At 33.8% G+C, this 23,157-nt stretch overlaps 3 protein-coding genes across 3 annotated transcripts; all 3 read right to left on the bottom strand.

The window, feature by feature from the left end:
- Nucleotides 1–6,998: 6,998 nt before the first annotated feature.
- On the bottom strand, nucleotides 6,999–7,522 carry LOC141525501 (uncharacterized). The gene is made up of 2 exons (XM_074240015.1): nucleotides 7,436–7,522; nucleotides 6,999–7,346 (listed from the first exon to the last, which is right to left on the bottom strand). Exon 2 carries the CDS (start codon nucleotides 7,335–7,337, stop codon nucleotides 6,999–7,001), a length of 339 nt encoding a protein of 112 aa, XP_074096116.1. The 5' UTR covers nucleotides 7,338–7,346; nucleotides 7,436–7,522.
- An 11,166-nt stretch (nucleotides 7,523–18,688) lies between these two features.
- On the bottom strand, nucleotides 18,689–20,554 carry LOC141525500 (uncharacterized). Its single transcript, XM_074240014.1, has one exon. The coding sequence runs from the start codon at nucleotides 20,552–20,554 to the stop codon at nucleotides 18,689–18,691; it is 1,866 nt and encodes a 621-aa protein (XP_074096115.1).
- Nucleotides 20,555–20,561: 7 nt separating this feature from the next.
- On the bottom strand, nucleotides 20,562–22,701 carry LOC141525498 (uncharacterized). Its single transcript, XM_074240013.1, has 2 exons — nucleotides 22,653–22,701; nucleotides 20,562–22,000 (listed from the first exon to the last, which is right to left on the bottom strand). The coding sequence occupies exons 1-2, from the start codon at nucleotides 22,699–22,701 to the stop codon at nucleotides 20,562–20,564; spliced, it is 1,488 nt and encodes a 495-aa protein (XP_074096114.1).
- Nucleotides 22,702–23,157: the final 456 nt, after the last annotated feature.

Genomic DNA, 23,157 nt, shown 5'->3' with positions numbered 1-23,157 from the left:
ACAATAGGCTTGAACATTTCCTCCATAGCTTTCTCAGCTATATCTTTACCCAACTTCAACATCTTGTGCTTCCGTCGGATGGCATCACTGGCTTGAGATATCTGATGCAGAATATCTTTCTGCTTTGATATTTCTTCAGGCTTCATGTTGACAGGTTAACGTCTACAGCATGTATGACTATCACACTCTAAAGTACCTCAATTTATACTAATGAAGCAGTCGAATCCTTTGCGATACCTACCACTGTTCAATTCACTGTCTTTATCTATTACCACAAACCCATATTTATTCCAACATGCCGAGCATAAATCTCTGAATGAGTTGTACGACATGTCTGTATTGACATGATCATTATAAATATGCTTCAGATTCAATTCATTTTGACGGAATAGCACGAGAAAGTATGCATTATCTCTAATCAGATGCTTCGGTATTCGTGTATAAGTTTGACAGAGATAAACGCTGTCTACATCCTTGTGTCGACCCATGCAGAAAAAAGCCTTGATGTGATCTTGTTTTTCACAAGCAACATCATCAAATATCATCAGGGAGTTAGGTTTAGCATCTTTAGGCTTGATTACAGCTTCATGTTCACTGAATAAGAAGAATCCAATACCATCAATCTGTTTAAGCAGCGTCTCCAGGAACTGATACTTTGGTTGGTTAAGAGACTTTGAGTAAAGATATATATTCTCAAACCTCAAACCGTTTGGATGTACAATAAGAGACAGTAGAGCGTTGGTCTTTCCACAGTTTGATGGTCCGCAAAACACTGCACGGATACTGTTGGGAAGTAATGCACCGTGTCGTTTGAGTTTCACACCGGTCCCTTGAACAATTTGATCAAAATTGATAACTGGCAACTGAGCTCTTGATTTGCTGCCCATGACTGCTGATTAGATTCTGAGCTCAAGGGGTATATATACCAGCTTATATAGATTAGCATGTCAGTCTTTGATGTGACATGTCTGAGAGCAGACGTGGTGAAGGTTTATTCATCAACATAATCAATAAGCTTCCACTTGAACTTCACATACCAGGATATCAGTATTGTGGTCCGGGAACAAAGTTAGCCAAAAGGTTAGCTCGAGGTGATCCAGGCATAAATCCTTTGGACTCTGCGTGTAAGGAACACGATATAGCTTACTTTAAAAATCGTGAAAATTTGGAAGCCCGTCACGAGGCTGATAAAATTCTTGCTGAGAAAGCGTGGCAACGATTTCAAGCGAGGGACGCTACTATTGGTGAAAAAGCTGCTGCTTGGAGTGTGAATAAAATCATGAAGTTGAAAAGACGTTTCGGCATGGGTCTTAAAAAAGAAAAACCTATTACAAAGCGTAAGACAATTAAAAGAAAAACAATGAAGCGTAAGACAGTCAAAAGAAAGACAACCAAGAAGAAGGATGTTGCTCTGCGACAGATTGTTGATGAAGCTAAAAAGTCCATGCAGCCTGGTGGAGATCCAGTTAAAACAGCTCTTGGAGGTGCCCGCAAAGCTGTCAAGAAAGTTGGTGGGAAGAAAAACGTTCGATTGCCTCGTATTCTACCAGTTCCATCAAAGATTGGTGGAGTACTTCCATTCTTGATTCCCCTGTTTGCAGGGTTATCAGCGGTTGGTGCTCTAACAGGTGGAGCTGCAGGTGTTGCAAAAGCTGTGAACGATGCCAGCGCAGCCAAAAATCAATTAGCTGAAAAGAAGCGTCACAACTTGAAGATGGAGGAAATAGCTGTAGGTAGAGGATTATTATACCTCAAACCTTACCGCAGTAGTATGGGACTTTATCTGAAACAATACCCAGAAGGAGCTGGCTGCAAGAAGTCAAAAAACCAGTAGAGCTACCACATCGAGCACTGACTAACATCGACTTATTAAAATATGTTAAGCTGCTTAAAGTTCTAAATTTTCGAGGAGTTTTTATGAGAAATGATTTACCAAAATCTGGACCAAAGACAAACGAATCAGCAATAATAAATTTAGATGATAAACTTGGACTTGGAACTCACTGGGTTGCATACAAGAAGAATCATAATCAAGTAATTTACTTTGACAGTTTTGGTAATCTACAACCCCCACAAGACTTGATGAAATATCTCGATGTAGGTAGCGTAAAGTACAATCATAAAAGATATCAAAACTTGGATACAATCATATGTGGACATTTGTGCTTAAAATTCCTGGCTGGACAACTATAAATTGAAGTGAGTCGGGACAACAAGCGTCAGTCATGGCAGAGTCATTCACCTTGACACTATCCGGAAACTCCTCCATACTGGAGGCAAATTATTTTCCGCCGATTGAGCTATCACCAACAAAAAATTATGTACTTGGACTCGTTAAGCTCCTGACATTTAATTCAATACCAAATATTGATGTTGGTGCTAATAAATTTTATGTGTCATCAAAAAGATCCAAAAGAAGTACAATCAAGAGATTTCAAGAAATAACTATACCAACAGGGAGTTATGAAATTAAAGATATTGAAACTTATATAAACAAGACATTACCTGAACTAAGTTTCACTTTAAAAGCAAACAACAATGAGTTGAGAAGTGAAATAAGATGTGATCAATATATAAATTTTGAGCCTGAAGATTCCATTGAATCATTACTTGGATTTACCAACCGCGTGCTTGAACCTAAAACAGCACATATATCTGATTTACCAGTCAAAATATTGAAAATCAATGCTCTGAGAGTCGAGTGCAATATAACTACTGGATCGTACATCAATGGTGAGAAGAATCACACAATCCATGAATTTTTCCCGAGGGTTCCAGCAGGATATAAGATAGTGGAAGTGCCAACAAACATCATTTACCTACCAGTCGCCGTACGAGCAATACACAACTTGAGGCTCCGCATTGTTGATCAGGACGGGAGAATAGCAAATTTCCGTGGCGAGACTATAACGATAAGACTGCATATAAAAACTCTGTAATGGGTATCGTATATGAGACAAAGACTGGTAACGGGTATAAAAGGATTGCAGGATGTCCAAAGATTATCAGTCATCATCGAGCTCTGAAAGTGTTGACACGTCAAAACGCAGAGTTCCTAAAAAGTCTAGGACTAAAATTACGTGGAAAATTCACAAGATAAAAATAAATTTTTGTTGTCTAGCTTGTGTGATACCATGGCGGAAATCTTAGATATAAAAAAATCAATTTATTTCGATGAGTCTATTGCACACTGTGAAGCTCATTCACACTTACCATATGCATCATCAACATTCAACAACAGTGATGAAATCAGGGATGCTGTTCAACATCAAGATCTGTGCTTGCTCCCAAGCAAGAGCACATTACATTTTTATGGAAGAATGAGGAAAGCTGATGGTACTGCTGTAAGTGCTACTACGAAGATAGTCAACATGGCTGTTTGTCATATGTTTGAAGAGATACGTTATGAACTCAATGGTGTAGAAATCGATAGATGTAAGAATGTTGGTATCACCAGTGTTATGAAAGGATACGCTTCTCTGAGTCCGGGACAACAAAATATTCTGGAAAATGCTGGTTGGATTGTTAATGAAGATGACAACAAGCTGACTAATAATAGCGGTTACTTTGATGTCTCAGTACCGCTGAGTTTCATTCTTGGATTTGCTGAAGATTATCAACGAATTATCGTGAATGCCAAGCATGAATTGATACTGATCAGATCAAATACTGATCAAAATGCTTATGTTGTTACCGTTGAGAATGAAAATGTTTCAATTACGATTCAAAAATTGAGTGGATTGTACCATACATAACAATGTCTGACAAGCAAAAATTATGGTGCTGAATTACATAACCTCCGATCCAGCTATTCCAATCAGTTTCCGGACTTGGGAATTGTATGAGTATCCACTGCTACCAGCTACCAACAAGCATATTTGGGTAATCAAAACAACAAATCAGCTTGAGAAACCTCGTTTTGTTATCCTTGGATTCCAAACAGCAAGAAAGAATCAATCGAATCCAAACGCAAGCGAGTTTGATCACTGCAGCATAAGAGACATTAAGCTGTTCTTGAACTCTCAGAGTTATCCATATGGAAATTTGAACCTCAACATTGTGCATAATCAGTATGCCTTGATGTATGATATGTACACAAATTTTCAAAGTGCTTACTATGGGAAAGAAGCTGAACCACTATTGGCGAAGAAAAAATTTCTAAGTACAGCACCTCTGTATATAATTGACTGTTCCAAGCAGAACGAGTCAATCAAGTCTGGACCTGTGGATATACGTCTGGAGTTTGAATCGTCAGCACAGTTTCCAAATCAAACTGCTGCTTACTGCTTAATAATTCACGACCGAATAGTTGAGTACAATCCCATCAGCAGCACTGTGAGAAAACTTACTTAATGGTACAGTTTGACCCCAAGCCCACCATACATTACATGTATGTGTGGGACTTTGCATCCAGACAAGCGAGGAAAGGTCCATGGGAACAAGCAGCAAGAGACGGAGAACGATTTCGCCGACGAATACAAGAATTAAATAAAATTATTGATCTTATACTAATCAATAAACTTATTGTAATTAAAAATAATCAATAAACTTAATGTAATTAAAAATAGCAAATAAAGAAAAAACTTTTTTGTAATTTTGCGTTTTTAACTATAAACCTTACTAGAATAAGTATAAAAAATTATTTAGTATAAAAGTTAAGTATAAAACAATTATTTAGAATAAAAGTTAAGTGCACATATCAAAACACAATTCTCTCACAATTTCTGTAATTGATTTCCCAGAGTGATTAATAAGCTTGAATTTATTATAATTGGCCCCAATGTAGTGTCGATTTAAAGTATTGCATAAGATTAAAAATTTCATTTTAAATATCATATCAGGATTGTTGAGATATTTCTGGTTGGTGGTAGCAGGGAAGAACGTTGAAAAGTGGTTTTCCAGATCGATTTCAACGTTGAGTCCATGATCTGTCATAACCGTTCTAATCCCAGTTAGCTTGTAAGTTTTTCCCACCTCAAGTTCACACATCCTCTTGAACATCAACGGGCTTGGAGTTTTATCTTCAACTTTGACACGCTTGAAAGTTGTTGATCTCTCAATTTCATGCATTGTATCGGTAACAGGATGTTTACGGTACGGTGCCATGATTGAGATTTCTTCAGCAGATTTCAAGTAGCAGATTCCAGCACGAGGTAGCAGATTTCAACAGCTGGTAGCAGGCTTCAGAAAACAGTTTCAGAACAGCAGATTTCAAAAGCTTGATATTTTCTAACACACAACACTATGGTACTTCACTCGTACTTCACTTCGATGAAGTATGCTCGCGGCGCGCTGCTTTTATAGCAAGGTAATGACGTCATCTACTGCGCAGTTGGAAAAATTCTAGAATAGTATGACTCATAATCTAAAAATAGAAACTGCGCAGTTATGATAGATGACGCACAAGAAATTTAACATAACCTGAAATCATAAGTTAAATGGTGGGAAAGCATAAACATAACCTGTAAAATGAGTTAAATGGCGGGAAAGCATAAACATAACCTGTAAAAATGAGATGACGTCATCTACTACCCAACAGAAATAGAACAAAGAGAACTGCACAGCTACGAGACCTTGAACCGGTTCAAACCTGTCTGATGACATCATCTACTACGCAGTTTAAAACTCTACGACGTAGTTTGAATAACCAATCAAATTATTAATTAACCAATAAGATTATCGAGTGGTGGGGGTAAAATCCAGAGATCGGGTTATAAAAAGGTTGAATTGATTGTAAGAGTCATCATTCAGTCACTCTTCGTTGTCAAGAGCAGTAAAAATGGAGATCATTCTAGACGTTCAAGGATTCAGAGGAGCTGATAATCGCTTCATTGTTAAGGAGTTGGCCTCAATAACAATTCAACATGATATTGTTAATATTGAAGAGTTGTCATACACACTATTTCAACCGCCATATCACTGGAAGGTGTTACCAGTCAACTATCAACGTCTGAATACCTGGCTTATCCGAAATTATCATGGAATCGGTTGGAATGCTGGAACAACTTCATATTACAAGCTCAAAGAAGTTCTCAATTATTTAACTTGTAATAAAAAAATTATTTATGTCAAAGGTATCGAGAAAAAGTTATGGGTTCAAAATTTAATTGATTGTAATAATAAAATTGTAATCGATCTCGATAATTTCAAATGTCCCTCTCTAAAAGTATGAAAATTTGTAACAATCATTTTTGTAATTATCATGATCGTTTATCTGATTTATGTGCCTTGGAAAATGTAAAAAATTTAAAAGATTGATTTGTAAGCACTCAATAAATCTAAAATAAATGAATTACAATTGTTATTATTATTTCATCCTAACACATTTAATTCAGAATAGAATTAATTATTGTTAGTTATTAAATTCAAATAATTTTCCAACACTACTACTGATATTAATACTTATCAACAGATGGCGTAATGGTTTTTGATTTTTTAATTATGATAATCAATAATCAGTTTTTGTTTTCTAAAATTTTATAATTAATATTTGTTTAAATTAAAAGTCATGCATTATTTTATATAACCATTTAAAAATAAAAACTGAGTATTGATTTTCAAAATATATCGCTAGAAGATTTTTGGATTTGACGATACAGAGCACATCAACCCCATATTAGTTTATCAAATAATACATAACTTTTAATTTAAATAAATATTAATAATATTAATAACAAAATATTATAAACTAATAATAATTATTTATCTTTTATTTAAATTAAAAGTCATGTATTATTCTATATATGTATATATAACTAGAAAATTTTTTTAATATTTATGAATTGACAGCTTTCACGCTCTAAGAATAAACTGATAGTAGATGGCTCTAGTACAAGAAGCGCGAAATTCAAACTATCATTATGATAAGTAACTTAAAAAATTATGATTAAGTATAAATTATTGAATTTGAATTATAAATATTAATCTTAAATTAAAAATGTGAGGAATTATAAATAAAAACAATGAATTATTTATATTGAAATCCAATATTTTATTGATTAAATAATTCCACTAGTCATTTTTACATCAAGACTAGAATTAATAAATTCAAATTTATTATATTTTCCACCATGATAACGCAGAAACAGATAGTTTGAATCTATTAATTCATTCAAACTCTTCATGAAGTTATCATCTTTTAGATGTTGAGTAGTTCTTGATGGTAGATAAATGTTAAATTCATCGTTTATATTAGCAACAATCCTAGTTCCATACTCAGTTGTAATAGCTTTGATACCGTTAATCTTATATTCTCGATTAAACTCCAACTCGTTCATTTTCTTAACAGGAAGAATCCCAGTAAGACAATTAACCTCATTTATCTTGGTTACATCCATGATTGATTGCTGTAAAAATTTTTTAATTAATTGTATTGGTTGATTAAATGATTCTTCATTTAATTCATATTTTGATTAGACAGTAAATGAATACTTACGATTAGTAATACTGATAGGTAGAAGATGTATATCACCAAGAACTTGTACTTCAACTTGTAGTCACCACCAGCTCGTACTTTACTGGAGACGTGTATTTCGTTTTTGTGAAGTACGGCTTGAGCGCGCTGCTTTTATAGCCAGAGGATACTACGCAGTTACCCCCCACTCCTTTACCTCAAAAACGGTTTGATGACGTCATCTGCTACGCAGTTAGAAATAGAACAAAGAAAACTGTGCAGTTACGCAACCTTGAACAGGCTCAGACCTGTATGATGACGTCATCTACTACGCAGTTAGGAATAAAGCAAAGAGAACTACGCAGTTACCGTGACCTTGAACAGGTTCAGACCTGTTTAGAAGTAGACAGAAATCTCGACAGATGGCGTATCTTCTCGCATGTACTCCTCCTACGTACAGTTTGAATATATTAATCTTTTCAGAATATAAACAATGAAATGCACCTGTGATCTAAGCAACTATTATTGATGCTGAGATCACAGGTGCATTTTTTAACAAAAATGCAGGAAATCAGAATCAAAATTTGAAATGGCGCAAATCAGACTCAAAATGGCGGAGTCAGATAGCAACCACCAGATGGTAAATTTCAGATAGCAGATTTCAGAGAGCAGACTCAAAATGGCGGATTTCAGACTCAGATAGCAGCCACCAGATGGCGGAAATCAGATAGCAGACTCAAAAATTCTAGAACAGAATGAGTTATCTACTGCGCAGTTATATGACCTTGAACAGGTTCAAGCCTTTCTGATGACGTCATCTACTACGCAGTTAAAAAATTCTAGAACAAAATGAGTCATCTACTGCGCGGTTAGAAGTAATGCACGCTGTCACCAGATGGCGTTGCGTGAAATCCTTCTCGCAAGTAGTTGACATAACTTCATTTTAAATATATAGAACATGGATATACCATACTACAAATGCGTAATCCTGAACTATTGATCTGTTATGGCTGAGCCGAAGGCAGGTCAATAGTTGAGGATGCTTTTTAACCTCAAAATGTTGAACTCAAATTCAAAATGGCGGATAGCAGCCACCAAATGGCGGATTCAAAATGGCGGATAGTAAGATTTAAAAAATGGCGGATAGTCAGATGGCGGCAGAATTCCCCACTAGCGCCACCTATAACCTCGATAAAAACCTCACCCATAACCTCAAAATGACATACATATCTACCACCGGCAACACCTAATGTCGGTAAAAACAGGTCGCCCATATCCACAGATGATACTTGTCACGAACCTACAGTCGGTAATGTAGATCCCAGCTTAGCGTGGGACATGAACCCAAAAATCTGTTTTACCGATTGGGCATGTACCCCCCTGTTTAACTACTATTACATTCAATATTTTAAACGGGAAAAAATTAATCTTCTCATTAACATGAACATTTTTTCGAGGTAGGCTTCTTTCAATTCATATAGTCGGCATTAAAAATTCAAGTTTCAATGCAAGCAATATCAGATATATTAAATTGTATAGCATTGGAACAATATAAGATTCTTTAATTTGCCTAAGATTTAGGCGAATGTTTGAATTAAGTGCCGATACCCTCTTTTTTCGCGTCGCACTCACTACAAGAAACGGTACTATCCTTGTTGCACTCGTCATAATGAAGCAATTGCAGTTTTGTTTTTCTCATCAACAAGTGAGAATTTCGAAAACAACGCTCTGCTACAAAATAGATACTTAAAAAATCTATTGCGTAGCAGAGCGTTTCTTTTTAGAAATTCTTCTTTGTTTAGGAAAAAAATATAAAGCTGCAATCGTAGAGACTGGCTCTTAAGATTTACCGATGTCATCAATATAGGTGTATTATTTTCAATTCATACATGAAGTCTGTTTAACAAAATTATAAAACGTAAGAAATTTGTTTAATTATTGTGAGTAATTTCAATGTTTCTTTATTTATTATAGGTTATTATAACTGAGAAATAGACACGTGAAAGTAGTTTTCGTATAGAAATGTTTTCATTTAATTAGGTAATGTGCAAAATATGATTTCATAATGAAATATTTTCCACTTTCGCTAAAATTGAAGCGTTAAAATTGATTTTTTAAAAATCATCTGATTGAGCTTACGGAATGTTAATGCCTACAAACAAAAAGTTTGTGTAATGAAAAAAAGAGGTTTTCCGTTTTCTAATAACTTGGCCACAAAGAGATAAATAAATCTTCATTTCCAATTTTATTAAATGTACTTGGATAATAATTTAAAGAAGATAGCTGATAAAAATATTACTATTTTATATATGAAATATTTTCAGCTAATCACTAGTAAATGGCATTCACATTAAGAGATAATTGGAAAACTAAACAATTGATATGTATGAAAGCCGTTAAAGAAGAAATCTCTAACATATATTCTGACGATAGTAAATCGTGAGAGATTTTTAAAATTAGCTTATGCCTCATTAGTCGGTGATAGTTATAATGTAAAAAATTTTGATTTTTACACTTCATCGATTGTCAAAGAGAGAAACTGGAAAATATGTTATTGAATGGAACTGGGCAATTATATTATTTGGTAAACATGCATATGAAACGAGATTTTGCAGATGCTATATAGTAATTCAATTATTTTCAGCCTCTGTTTCTTTGTGCTGAAACTAAAAAATTTATTCATACATCACCAGAAAATAAACTAAATATCGTTCATTTTTTTAATTATCTAAAAATTACATTTTTATTAATTGATAAAATTTTATTTGATAGTTGATTGGATTTATTTTGAGAAAAAATGTTTTATTATTCAAAGAAAATTATGAAAGGACTGAAAATTTGCAGTTGTGCGGGGCCTATTCAATATCGAGAAATGCTATTTATACCAGTAATTGCAGTCATTTATTTTTATAATTTTGAAACAAAACATCTTGCAAATTTCTATTCAAACTTTCAATTTAAACATAAATCATGGATATTTATTAAATTTTTCAAGAATATTAAATTATCAATCACGCCCAGAAAAAATACATAAATTAAAAAACTTGATCACAGGAATTCAGTACAAAAAATTATTCGAACTACATTTTGATTTTAGTTGAACATTTCGTCCTTAAATTAGGACTTTCTCAGAAACTTAATCACACTAGTTCACAATTTATTATATATATATTATTATTATTATTATTATAAACGTATATAACATCATACTCAGTATTACAGCTGATGTCGTTGTAGGTACATTTGGTAATTTTTGTAAACAAATTGTAAAAAATTTAAGATATTAATTGACAAAAGTTTCCATAAAAGATACATATCAATGTTTTATACGTTTATAATAATAATACATGTAAAAGATTATGAACTAGTATGATTAAGTTGCTGAGGAAGTCCTAATTTAAGGACTTCAACTAAAATCAAAACGTAGTTAGAATAATTTTTTTGTCCTGAATTCCTGTGACCATATTATTTAATTTTTCAAGAATTATTACAAAAAGAATTTTCTTCTTAAATATTCGTGATTGATGTCTAAGTTGATTTAAAAAAAAAAATTATGATTATTTTGCAACAGTGCTAACGATAAAAATTTTGTTTTTAACCTCATTTTTTTTGAATATATAAGAAAAAAATATAGAATGAAGAATACCATCTTGAAAATAGTGAATTTCTTGAGTCTATTAATAAAATGCTTGGTTTAGATATAATAAAATGAATGTTTTTAAACCAAGAATTATATTACTGCAATTATGGAAATAGTATTTTGGGATATAAAATTAAGTGTAGAAACAATTCTGTGAACGATTTCATTATATATCAATTACAAAAAAATATAAAATAAATTTATTTTTAAAAAGCAACAAAAATTATTTTAATATGCAAGAGGCAAAAATACATTGAAAAAAAATAGACATGATTCAAGAGATAAATTTTTGTCTCAAGGTAATCATTTTTGAGAGTTCAATTGTCTTCAATCAAAACAAAATATTCGTGAGTCAAGAAAAATTTCTGAGTTACAGAATTTATCTACTTGAATGAAGGCAATGAAACTCTGTAAAATGTGAGTTTCTTGAAGCAAATCAATTTTTTTTCAGCGTACACTATCGAGCCAAGAATTTTATTTGTAATAACTACCATTGAACAAACAACATATATAGGATGTACTATTTCCATTGTTGACGTAGAAAAATAATTACAACGCGAGCAGGTAATCAAACCATGAGGAAATCGATAATTATCTTTCAAAAAATATAAATTTTTCTTTTTTATACGTTAGAAAGATTTCTTTTATTCCAATTTTTTTTAGTTAATTTTTTTATTACGAAAAAATAATAATTTCTTCATTAGCCAATAACAGAGTATTTCAGAATTATCGATATTGTCCCCAAGTCATTATTCGAAAAACTGCTAATCTGTTACAAAGTCATTATCATTACTATTTTAACTATTTAGAGCTTTCTGTGTAGATCTCTATCATGCGAACGTATATATGCATGAAATCGTATGCGCGCGCGTGCGCGCGCGCGCGCGCATGTGTGTGTGTATTTGTGCACTGATAAAGAATTTAACTTGACTGAAGAGCAAGAATCGTGAACCAAGAATACCATTATGAAGAAAATGAAATTCTTGACTAAAGAAGAAAAATTCACAAGCCAAGAAAATAATCTTGAACCAAGAATTATATCTTGACTGAAGACTTTTTCCTCTTGGACCAATAAATTTTTTTTCTTTAAAATGGTGTTCTTGGTTCAAGATTCTTGTTCTTGAGCCAATTTAAATTTTTTTTCAGTGTGTGTGTATTATTGTGTTTTATTGTAAAGTAACTGAGCAAAAAATTACTTTTTTTGCCACGCACCGCTAATATAATTATTTAACAACCTGAACGATTCAAACGAGATTAGCAGTATTTCTCGAAATGTAGAACGCAAATAAATTGAGCCTTACAATTATAAAAAATAAATATATATCTCATATACATGTAAAAGAAATTGAATTATGCGTTATAAATGTGTAATGTTAGAACAATTTCTTTTGCGTGTAAACGATATATAAGAATTTTTTATAGTAAACGTTATAACTTTTCATTGGTAATAGCATTTTTTCTCAACTAATTACAATTAACAAAGTACACACAGAAAATTTTTCAGTCTGAATCATTGACAAAGTTAAAAAGTCAGTATAAAAATACTTACTTCAAAAATATAATATAACTTTTCAATGATTTTAGCGAATTTTCATTGCCAATTTCAATTGGATTCTTAATACGAGCAATAAATTGTAAAAATAAATTTAGTGTTGTGAATGGAACCAATTAGAAATTTCAATGAAGGTGAAAAATTTTTTGTGTGTATGTCAAAAATTACTTAATGAATCAAATATACCGTTGTTGTTAAGTAATAAGTCCACGGAAAAAAAAACAAGAATAAACTAGTTACTATCTTTGAGGGAACTTAGTTACATTTGTAGTCAGAAAAAAAATTTAGATGGTTAGATCTAATATGTCTATAGTATTAAGTACAATCTTTATTGAACTCAGTTCAATCTGAGGTGGAACTCTGTCCCAACCCAGATTATTTCAGCTCACTTATTGATAAACAGTTGAACTTGGCTCAAGAGCAAGAGTCTTGAACCAAGAACACCATTTTGAAGAAAAATAATTTATTGGTCCAAGAGGAAAAATTCTTTAGTCAAGATATAATTCTTGGTTCAAGATTATTTTCTTGATTTAAAAATTTTTTTTCTTGACTCAAAAATTTCATTTTATTAAAAATGGTGTTGTTGTTTCAAGATTCTTGCTATTGAGTCAAGTTAAATTTTTTATTAGTGCATGGTTATCAGTGCCACGCTCGTACTTGTGGGTACCCCTTTGTGTAGTTGTGACCATTATGTTGCATTGAACTGGGATAAATCTGCCGATGATAGTTGTTATTATTAGTAACTGTTTTATATTACGGCTTGATCTGTTTTTATCAACTATTAATGACACTATGACGTAAGATTGTACTCAGTATCATCCACAATAAGACTAATTTCCATATAGCAGAAAAAAATCAATGAAATAACTCTTCGAAAGTGAACGTTCAGAAATGTCAAGAACAATAAAAAGTCCTACAGATAAGAAAATAAAATTTAAAATTTATAATAAACAAACTACTGTTTCGTAATAATCAGTCAAAATCAATAAGAAAAAAGTACTTATTATAATCAATTTATAAATATTATTTTTAATGTAAACTGATTTATCAATAATAATATATAATACATTATTTTTTGATATAAATATTTATCTATGTAAAATAAATTATTATTTATAATTCATGTATTTTAGTCTGATTATATTGAGTAATCACTAAGAAACATAGTTTGATTTGTTACTTTTAACTAAAAAAGTTTTATATTATGTTTTGTAGAAATTATTTTTTTTTTTTTTTTTATTTCAGATCGTAAACGTTTGATGAGTTATTAAAAAGCTTGAACGGGTATTACAATAATTTTTTTATGCTAAATGAAAGTGAGCCCAATTTAACTATTTATTAAAAAATGTATAGACTCTGAAGCCAAAGCTACCTAAGGACTTTACAGTAGTAACAGAAATAATAACGAAATATTTAATGAGAGTGATTACTATCTCGCATAAAAATAACACAAATCATTGTTGGAAGCAGACAAAATGGTGACATAGAAACATTTAGTGTCGGCAGATTGATTCCAGTACAATTCCACGTAAGAACCACTATTATATACACTAGTCACAAAAATTAAGGGATATAAAAAAAATTCCAAATTTTTTGGTGATGTTCAGCGAGCTGTAACTCCGAGGAAAATGATCGCACAGAAAAAAAAAAAAAGCAAATTGTAGCTCCAAGTGTCTAGTTTTTAGATATGACCATGAAAATTTTTGTCATCGTCAGGTCTGGAGAAATCCTAAGAAAACTACTGAAAAAAAATTTTTCGAAATTTTTTTCGTCTTAAAAAACTACGGGCTTCAAAAAAATTTTTTCGATTGTTTCGTTTAAAAGCTCTTTTAGTAAATTTAATACCCTTTAATTTGACGTAATCAAAAAGCCTGTACGATAATTTACCGCGGAGTTATCGTCAATCAAAGCAAAAAGGTTTTTTTTGACTTTGGAAATCAATAACTCTGGAAATAATGACCGTATAGGAAATCGAAGGAGGGTTTTGAAAACTACACAATATTCTCTATAAGAAAACGTAAACCGCTATTGAAGAAAAAAATTTTTTTGAATTGAAAACTCGGACTGAAAAAAAGACAAAAATTCGCATAATTAAGGATATTTGAATAACTTGGTATAACTTTGGATAAAATGGATGAACGAAGGATATCGTTGGTAATTTTTTAACTTCAAAGTGTCCCCTAAAATCCCTAAGAAATTCAAAGCGCTGCGATTTTTTGTTCATAGTGCCCAGAAGCTTCAAATTCTGTGTTTTCGCAAAAATCACCATTATGAGCAATTTTGTGATTTTTATTCATTTTTCCATTGAAAAAAATTTTTTTCAAAATTCTTTATTTTTCGATCAAAGAGATTGATTTTTAAGAAATTTGAAAAAAACAAATTTCAATTTTTTCGAAAATTTTTTCGAAATTATCTCAATTTTTTCGACTGTTGTTTTACCGCCGGCATTAGCGTTACCCAAAGCGTACCACGTGGAGGTTGCTCGGTCGGATTTACGCTTCTCACACACACACACACACACACACACACACACACACACACACACACACACACACACACACACACACACACACACACACGTGTGTGTGTGTGTGTGTGTGTGTGTGTGTGTGTGTGTGTGTGTGTGTGTGTGTGTGTGTGTGTGTGTGTGTGTGTGTGTGAGAGAAGCGTAAATCCGACCGAGCAACCTCCACGTGGTACGCTTTGGGTAACGCTAATGCCGGCGGTAAAACAACAGTCGAAAAAAATTGAGATAATTTCGAAAAAAATTTTCGAAAAAATTGAAATTTGTTTTTTTCAAATTTCTTAAAAATCAATCTCTTTGATCGAAAAATAAAGAATTTTGAAAAAAATTTTTTCAATGGAAAAATGAATAAAAATCACAAAATTGCTCATAATGGTGATTTTTGCGAAAACACAGAATTTGAAGCTTCTGGGCACTATGAACAAAAAATCGCAGCGCTTTGAATTTCTTAGGGATTTTAGGGGACACTTGAAGTTAAAAATTACCAACGATATCCTTCGTTCATCCATTTTATCCAAAGTTATACCAAGTTATTCAAATATCCTTAATTATGCGAATTTTTGTCTTTTTTTCAGTCCGAGTTTTCAATTCAAAAAATTTTTTTCTTCAAAAGCGGTTTACGTTTTCTTATAGAGAATATTGTGTAGTTTTCAAAACCCTCCTTCGATTTCCTATACGGTCATTATTTCCAGAGTTATTGATTTCCAAAGTCAAAAAAACTTTTTTGCTTTGATTGACGATAACTCCGCGGCAAATTATCGTACAGGCTTTTGATTACGTCAAATTAAAGGGTATTAAATTTACTAAAAGAGCTTTTAACGAAACAATCGAAAAAATTTTTTTGAAGCCCGTAGACCTTTTTTAAGACGAAAAAAAATTTCGAAAAATTTTTTTTCAGTAGTTTTCTTAGGATTTCTCCAGACCTGACGATGACAAAAAATTTTCATGGTCATATCTAAAAACTAGACACTTGGAGCTACAATTTGCTTTTTTTTTCTTTTCTGTGCGATCATTTTCCTCGGAGTTACAGCTCGCTGAAAATCACCGAAAAATTTGGAATTTTTTTTATATCCCTTAATTTTTGTGACTAGTGTAAAAAGGCACCTACAAGGACGAGGGTGATACCACACTGATAGAAAGATTTCTTAAGATTTAAAAAGATTTCTTAATAGTTAACAAATCATTTATTAGAGACCATTTTTTAGCATTAGAAAAATATTTATTACCATTTAAAATGATTTTTTAGTATTTAAGAAATAAGCATTAGATTTATTAAATATTAAGAAATCATTTTGAATAGGACAAAATGTTTGGTTAATGCTAAAAAATGGTCTCTAATAAATTATTTGTTAACAATTAAGAAATCTTTTTAAATCTTAAGAAATCCTTCTTTCAGTGTAATAACCATATAAGTCAAATAAATCTAGGATGGAACTAATTCCCCTTTCGGATTGAACTGAGTTCAATGAAAATTAAGCTTAATACCATGTACGTGGTAATTAATACAATCAAAAGTTTTTCTTTACTACAAAAAGACTTACGTTCTATTCAAGATAATAACCAGTTTAATCTTGTTTTTTCCGTGTAATAAGTTCACTTTACTGTCTTTCTATTTATCAAACGTTCACAAAAGTTCATGAAGTGCTGGTAAAATAGAAAAGCATTAAAGTAAACTTAATGCCATTTTCTTAAACACAACAGTATTAATGAAAGAAATTGAAATACTATACTTTATAATAAATGTAAATAAATTATAGCCCATAGAAATTAGTGTATAAGTTCATTGGTCATTGATCCGAAAAATTCTATTTTGAAATATTCTGATATGAAACTGGATAATATAACGTTTTAACGAAAATCTAAATGCATCCCAAATAAATTCACTGATTATAAGTGTCGTTATTACATCACTACACGCGTACATACCCCAAATTTTTATGAGGAGATGCAAATTATATATTCACACTTGGTTATTTTAATGAATGGAAAAAATGTTATGGTTATAATTATGATCATAAAATTTTATTGTTACTATCCTAGTATGACATTGGCAAAAATATGACTTTGGTACTATCAGCTAACATTATGAAAATAATTACTATGAGAATGATAATAGTTATCATGTTCTTATGCAAAAGCTACAACCCACGTGTTTTAAAAATGTTTTTCAAATATTTTCAATTATTTCTCAATCTCTTTCCTTTACAATATCCTGTTACGTGAATGTTGGAATGATTTACGTAATAAATACCGTAACTTTCCTTCTTTCCTGCTTCACAGCATTTTGTAATTATAAAAATGCTTACCGTAAAATGGACGGTGTGGCTTAATATATATAGAATAAGCGAAAAGGAAATTTGGTATAGATCGGATAGCTCAAATATTAGAGTAGCCGATATGTCTTTGGAAGGTTCTGGGTTCAAATCCCAGTCAGAGCTATCCAAATTTTTTCTCGCTGTTCGGTTATAATACCGGCACCTTCTCTCAAACTTGGGTAGGTTTCTTACAACTGCAATTATTTTGTGGTCTTGAAAAAGACCGATTGGTTTTGGACTACGTAGTAGTCCTGAGATGACTTGTTAGTCACACGCTCTTAAATAAGAGCCTTGAGTAGTCTTGAGAAGACTTAGTTGGTTAGTTCTGAAAACAACTGTTTAAGTTTTAGTTCTAAAAAGAACTATTTAAGTTTTAGTTCTAAAAAGAACTAATTTAACGATGCCAGTCAGCGTTTGGTGTAGTTGAGATGATCCGAGTTGGTCTGATTATTGAGTAGTGGATATACAAGCTTTGCTCGCTTGATATCCAAAGATACTGCACTGTATTGTAAGCCTTGCTCGCTTACTGTAGACTCTTGATTGGCTTCTTCTTCTTCTTCTTCTTGTTCTTCTTCTTCGCTCAGTGGATGGAAGTGGTCTGTGAGGCAGCTCTCCTCGCTGCCTCTTTTAAACAGTCTTGTGATTTGGGAGGGGATTTAGTTGGGTTAATTCATTGGCTCGCTCGCTCCGATGGACTGCGTGGGGGTTTCGGGGGTAGCGGCCCAATAATGGCTCAGAATAATTTCCCACTATGATTGGGATTATTTTCTACTAGCTCTCTCGTTATGGTCCGTGCTTTTGTTAGTATCTGATAAAGTTCTTAGCTACGATTGGCTTTTTTGTCATAATCAGTACGATTGTTAGTACTTAATGAGAACCTTGACTATGGCTAGCTCCTTAGTCATGGTTGTTGCGATTGTAAATGATTCATGAAGATCTTAACCATGACTGGCTCTCTAGTCATGGTCCGCGCGATTGTCGGTACCATGACTAGCTCTCTAGTCATGGTCCGTGCGATCGTTGATGCCAATTGATGAATTTCAGGGTTTTTTCAACATTCTCCCCCCCCCCCAAATTCTGCAAGAATGCAGAATTTCACTCTGATGCATCTTGGTGAGGAGCCAGTGGGAGGGGAGCTAACTTGACAATTGGTCTGGTGAGAGTTGTTGTAGCTGTCTTAAGAGTGACTACTCGAGTAAGTCCATCCTTTCCTGGGTGAAGTTGAATTACTCTCGCGAGCGGCCATTTTGAAGGGGGAAGTCTTTCATCTGTTATTAGCACCAAGGATCCTAGTTTGATATCGTCTTGTTGGTTGCGCCACTTTGAGATGGACTGATGTGCAGATAAGCATTCTGCTGACCATCGGTTCCAGAATTGTTGAAATCGTTCTTGAATCCGTTGAAATTGAGATAGTCTTGACTCTTAGAGATGGTTCAGGTATAGAGTTGAGCGCAGCTCCTCGAATAAAATGGCCTGGAGTTAGAGTAGAGAGATCTTCTGGATCATCTGATAGAGCACTGAGAGGTCTTGAGTTGAGTACTGCCTCAACTTGTGCTAAGAGAGTAGAGAAATCTTCAAATGTGAAGCTGGTCTCTGATATTGACAATTGGAGATGACGTTTAACAGATTTCACTGCAGCTTCCCATTTTCCTCCCATGTGCGGTGCTCCTGGGGGATTAAATTTCCAATTTGTACCATCATTAGTGAGAAGACGTTGAAGCTCTTTTGATTCTGATGTAGCCTGAGAGAAGAGACGTTTCAATTCGTTGTCAGCTCCTTTGAAATTGGTTCCACAGTCGTTGTGTAGTGTTTTGCAGATTCCTCGTCGACTAGTAAATCGTCGAAATGCCTTCAAGAAACCTTCGGTTGAGTAGTCTGAGACTGCTTCAAGATGAATTGCTGACGTTGAGAAACAGACGAAGACTGCTATCCACCCTTTGAATTTCTTTGCACCTCTTCCTTGAAATGTCTTTAATGTAATTGGTCCAGCGTAATCAACTCCAGTAGTTTCAAAAACTAATGATGGAGTCACTCGAGATGACGATAGAGGTGTCATGAGTTGTTGTGTTCGGACTGCTCTGATTCGGGCGCAGACTAAACAGTGTTGGATAAAAGACTTGGTTGGAGCTCTTCCTCCTAATATCCAACATTGACGTCGTACGTACATTAGTGTGAGTTGAGTTCCACCGTGGAAGTTCCGGGCATGAGCATCAGCGATGAGAAGTTCAGAAAGTTTGCATTGTCGAGGTAATATGGGTGGGTGCTTGCTGTCATGATCAAGTTTAGAATTTTGAAGACGTCCTCCAACTCGAAGTATACCTTGATGATCTAATCTTGCAGTTAGTCTAGAGAGGGCATGAGATTTTGCTAGGGGTTTTCCTGATACTATGGTGCTGATTTCGGATGAGAAGTATGCTTGCTGAGTTGCTTTAATCCAAAATAGTTTTGCTTTCTCTAAGTCTGCTGGACCAATTGGAGATGTTGATACGTTCGAGTTGAGGATTCGTTTGAAACATGAGATGGCTCGTTGACATAGTGCTGTTATTCGTAGTAGCTTGTTAAGGCCTTTGTGAAATGTTTTTACACATGGAAGATCGATCAAGTCCCAGATTGATGGTTGTATTACTGCAGTTAAAGAGATGCCAGGTCGTTCTTCGAGATCTTCTGTTGGAGATGGAGCTACTAAAATTGGCCAATGTTCAGGAGATTGAGCTAACCAAGGTGGACCTGTCCACCAGAGATGATGACTAATTAGTTGAGACGCGTTTAGACCTCTTGAAGCACAATCTGCTGGATTAAGTTTACCTGACGTGTATCTCCAACATGCATTTGGAAGTGTTTGATGAATAGTTGAAACTCGGTTTCCAACGTATTCTTTCCATTTCATGGGGTTATTTTTGACCCATGCAAGTGTTATTGAAGAGTCGGTCCATAAAAATACTGGGACATCTTGGAGTTCTAATGTAGATTGTGTATGCCTTATGAGATGTGCGAGAAGCACTGCAGCTGAAAGCTCTAATCGTGGAATTGTTAGCCTCTTGATTGGAGCGACTCTAGTTTTTGAGCAGACTAGAGTGACTTTTGAGTTTCCTTTATGATCAGTGACTCTGAGGTAAACAACAGCAGCCATAGCTAGCTTAGTGAGATGCATCGGAGAATCCATGGAGTTGTACTGAGTATGAATTAGCTTGCAGATTAATCCATCTAGGTATTCGAAGTTCGGTTAACTTTGAGATGTCTTCTCGAAACTTGGTCCATTGATTTACTGTATCAGGGCAAAGTTGATCATCCCAATCAAGCTTCTCAAGCCAAAGTTGCTGGAGCAGAATTTTGGCTTTAATGACCACTGGAGAGATGAGGCCGAGAGGGTCGAACAGTTGAGCTACTTCTGAGAGAATTGATCTCTTGGTTATTACTGCACATTCTGAAATGGAGCTTTGAAACGTAAACTGATCATGAGTTGATAACCAGGAGAAACCTAACACTTTTGATAGTGATTCATGAAATGTGTGAAGCGATGACTTGTCTTTGGTTTGAGATGTCGATGGAATAACAAACTCTTGTGTGTTGCTTTTCCATTTATCTAGTGGAAGACATGCTGAGGCGCACATGCCATTGAGCTGTTGAGCTATTGTGTTGAGCTGGTCAATTGAGTCAGCTCCACCTGAGATGTCATCAACATAACTTGCTTTCAGGATTGCATCAACTGCAAGAGAATAATTCTCTCGTTCGTCTTCCACTAGCCTCTTGAGGGTTCTACAGGCAAGATACGGCGCTGATCGAGTCCCATACGTAACAGTTGTCAGTTGATATGCTTTTACGTTACGCTGCTCATTTATCCAAAGAATTCGTTGCAAATCCCAATCATTTTGATGGACTTGAATTTGCCTGAACATTTTTACAATGTCTGTCATGAAGATGTATTTATAGCGTCTGATCCACAACAATACATCAATGATGTCTCGTTGAGTTTTTGGACCTGTGTGTTGAATGTCATTGAGAGAGACTTGAGAAGTGGTCTTGCATGACCCGTTAAAAACGACTCTGAGCTTTGTTGAGGTACTCTGTTCTCTGAGAACTCCATGATGAGGTAAATAATAAGGATGTTGAGGTTCCGAGGCATCCTTTGGAACTGCTACCATGTGGCCTAATGTTTCATACTCTTGCATGAATTCTATGTATCGCTGTTTTAGAGTTTCGTCAGAATCTAGACGCTTGAGAAGTCGATTTAAACATCGGTGAGCGATAGCTCTGGAATCTCCTAGTTGTGAGATTTCAGTTGAGAGTGGTATTCGTACCACGTAGCGCCCGTCTTGATTTCGTGAGAGTGTGCTAGTGTAATATTCTTCACATTGTGCTTCGGCTAAGCTGAGAGATGTCTTTGTTTGATGTGGTACTTCTTCCTGAACCCAGAATCTTGTGAGGAAGTCTTGAAGCTCATCGTTTGTCACAGTATGAAGAGACCTGAGAGGGAGATTTCGTGTTTGAGATGATGCTGGTCCAAGAAAGGCCCATCCAAAGATTGTGTGAATAGCTAATGGCTCATCTGATTGCCCTTTAATTATTGGAGATGGTTCTAGAATTTGATTGAGAGTGTCAGCCCCTATGAGGATTTAAACGTGTCCAGGCTTCAGGAATTCTGGATCTGCTCTTTCTAGGTTGCTCAGATGAGACCAATGCTGGTCTGTGATAGAGACTGATGGAATCTTAGTAGTGATTTGAGACAGGATATGTGCTCTGAGATGGACTTGTTTATGTGAGATGCAAGACTCAATGGTTAAGTTAGTTTGACCAAGAGTTTTGTTTGAAGACTGATTACCCACGCCTAGGATTGGTATCACACAAATTATTACAAATTGGAAATTAAAATAAAACTAAAGGAAACTAAAATTAGAAAATTGTTCAAATTAGATCAAAATTGACCAATAAAATCAACAAGTAAAAATGAATTAAAATTTAAATTAAAATGGAAAATTAAAATTAATAATTAAAATTTATTTTTGGAAAATTATCAAAAATTATAAAGTAAAATTATCATAGACACAAATTCCTTAATTTAGAATATTAAAATTGTTAAATAGTAAATTAATTTATAAAACAAAATTACAGTAGAAAACTATCGACAAAAGAAAATTTGTTCAATAAACTTCGATAAATAAATTTGTCAAATTCCAGTACGATGATTTCAAAATTAATCAACATAAAATTTAGCCTTGGGAAATTTTTACCAAGTCGAAGACTAAGTCTCAAATCTTGACTGGAATTCAAAATAGACATAAGCCGATTATTCAGGCAGTTTGAATTCGAGTAAATTTTAGTTAATCTAACATTTTGGTTGAACAAAACGCTACTGTGATATTAATAACTAAGCAACCAGAATTTAAATAAAATTACTTATCGAAGTCAAGTTAGGAACCGGGAGATTTGATTCCCAGGAAATTATGTTGTAAAAAGTATTTTGGATTTTTAAATAATTGTAAATTAGAGTCAAGTGTATATCAGATAAATTGTTTTATTGAGAATCGTGTGTGTGTGTGTGTGGAAAACATTTTACAGTATATACTCCTCGTTCACGGGCTGTCGAGGAGGTTAGTATTAGCAGGTTGTCGACTAGCGTCATGGTATCCTCCTCTGTCCTAATCGACTTCAGGTTCCTTAGTCCCGTAGTGAGTGTCCTGTGGACAGCGAAAGGGCTAAGGACGGTATGAACCTTGGGCAGGGGTCCGGGCGACC

Source organism: Cotesia typhae, unplaced genomic scaffold, assembly GCF_013202065.1.
Source record: "Cotesia typhae breed Kobodo isofemale line unplaced genomic scaffold, CoteBio_Ctyphae contig_26, whole genome shotgun sequence".
Lineage (NCBI taxonomy): Eukaryota > Metazoa > Arthropoda > Insecta > Hymenoptera > Braconidae > Cotesia > Cotesia typhae.
Note: the sequence above shows the minus strand (reverse complement) of the source record. Positions and strands in the feature narration are given on the sequence as shown.

Bases quoted from the DNA above. Each gene is read 5' to 3' on its own strand.
- LOC141525501 (XM_074240015.1), bottom strand. From the start codon at position 7,337: ATGGATGTAACCAAGATAAATGAGGTTAATTGTCTTACTGGGATTCTT.
- LOC141525498 (XM_074240013.1), bottom strand. From the start codon at position 22,701: ATGTCTATTTTGAATTCCAGTCAAGATTTGAGACTTAGTCTTCGACTT. The intron at 22,001-22,652 runs GTAAAAATTTCC...ATCAAATTCTAG, and splicing joins GAGACTTAGTCTTCGACTTG to AACCATCTCCAATAATTAAA.
- LOC141525500 (XM_074240014.1), bottom strand. From the start codon at position 20,554: ATGGCTGCTGTTGTTTACCTCAGAGTCACTGATCATAAAGGAAACTCA.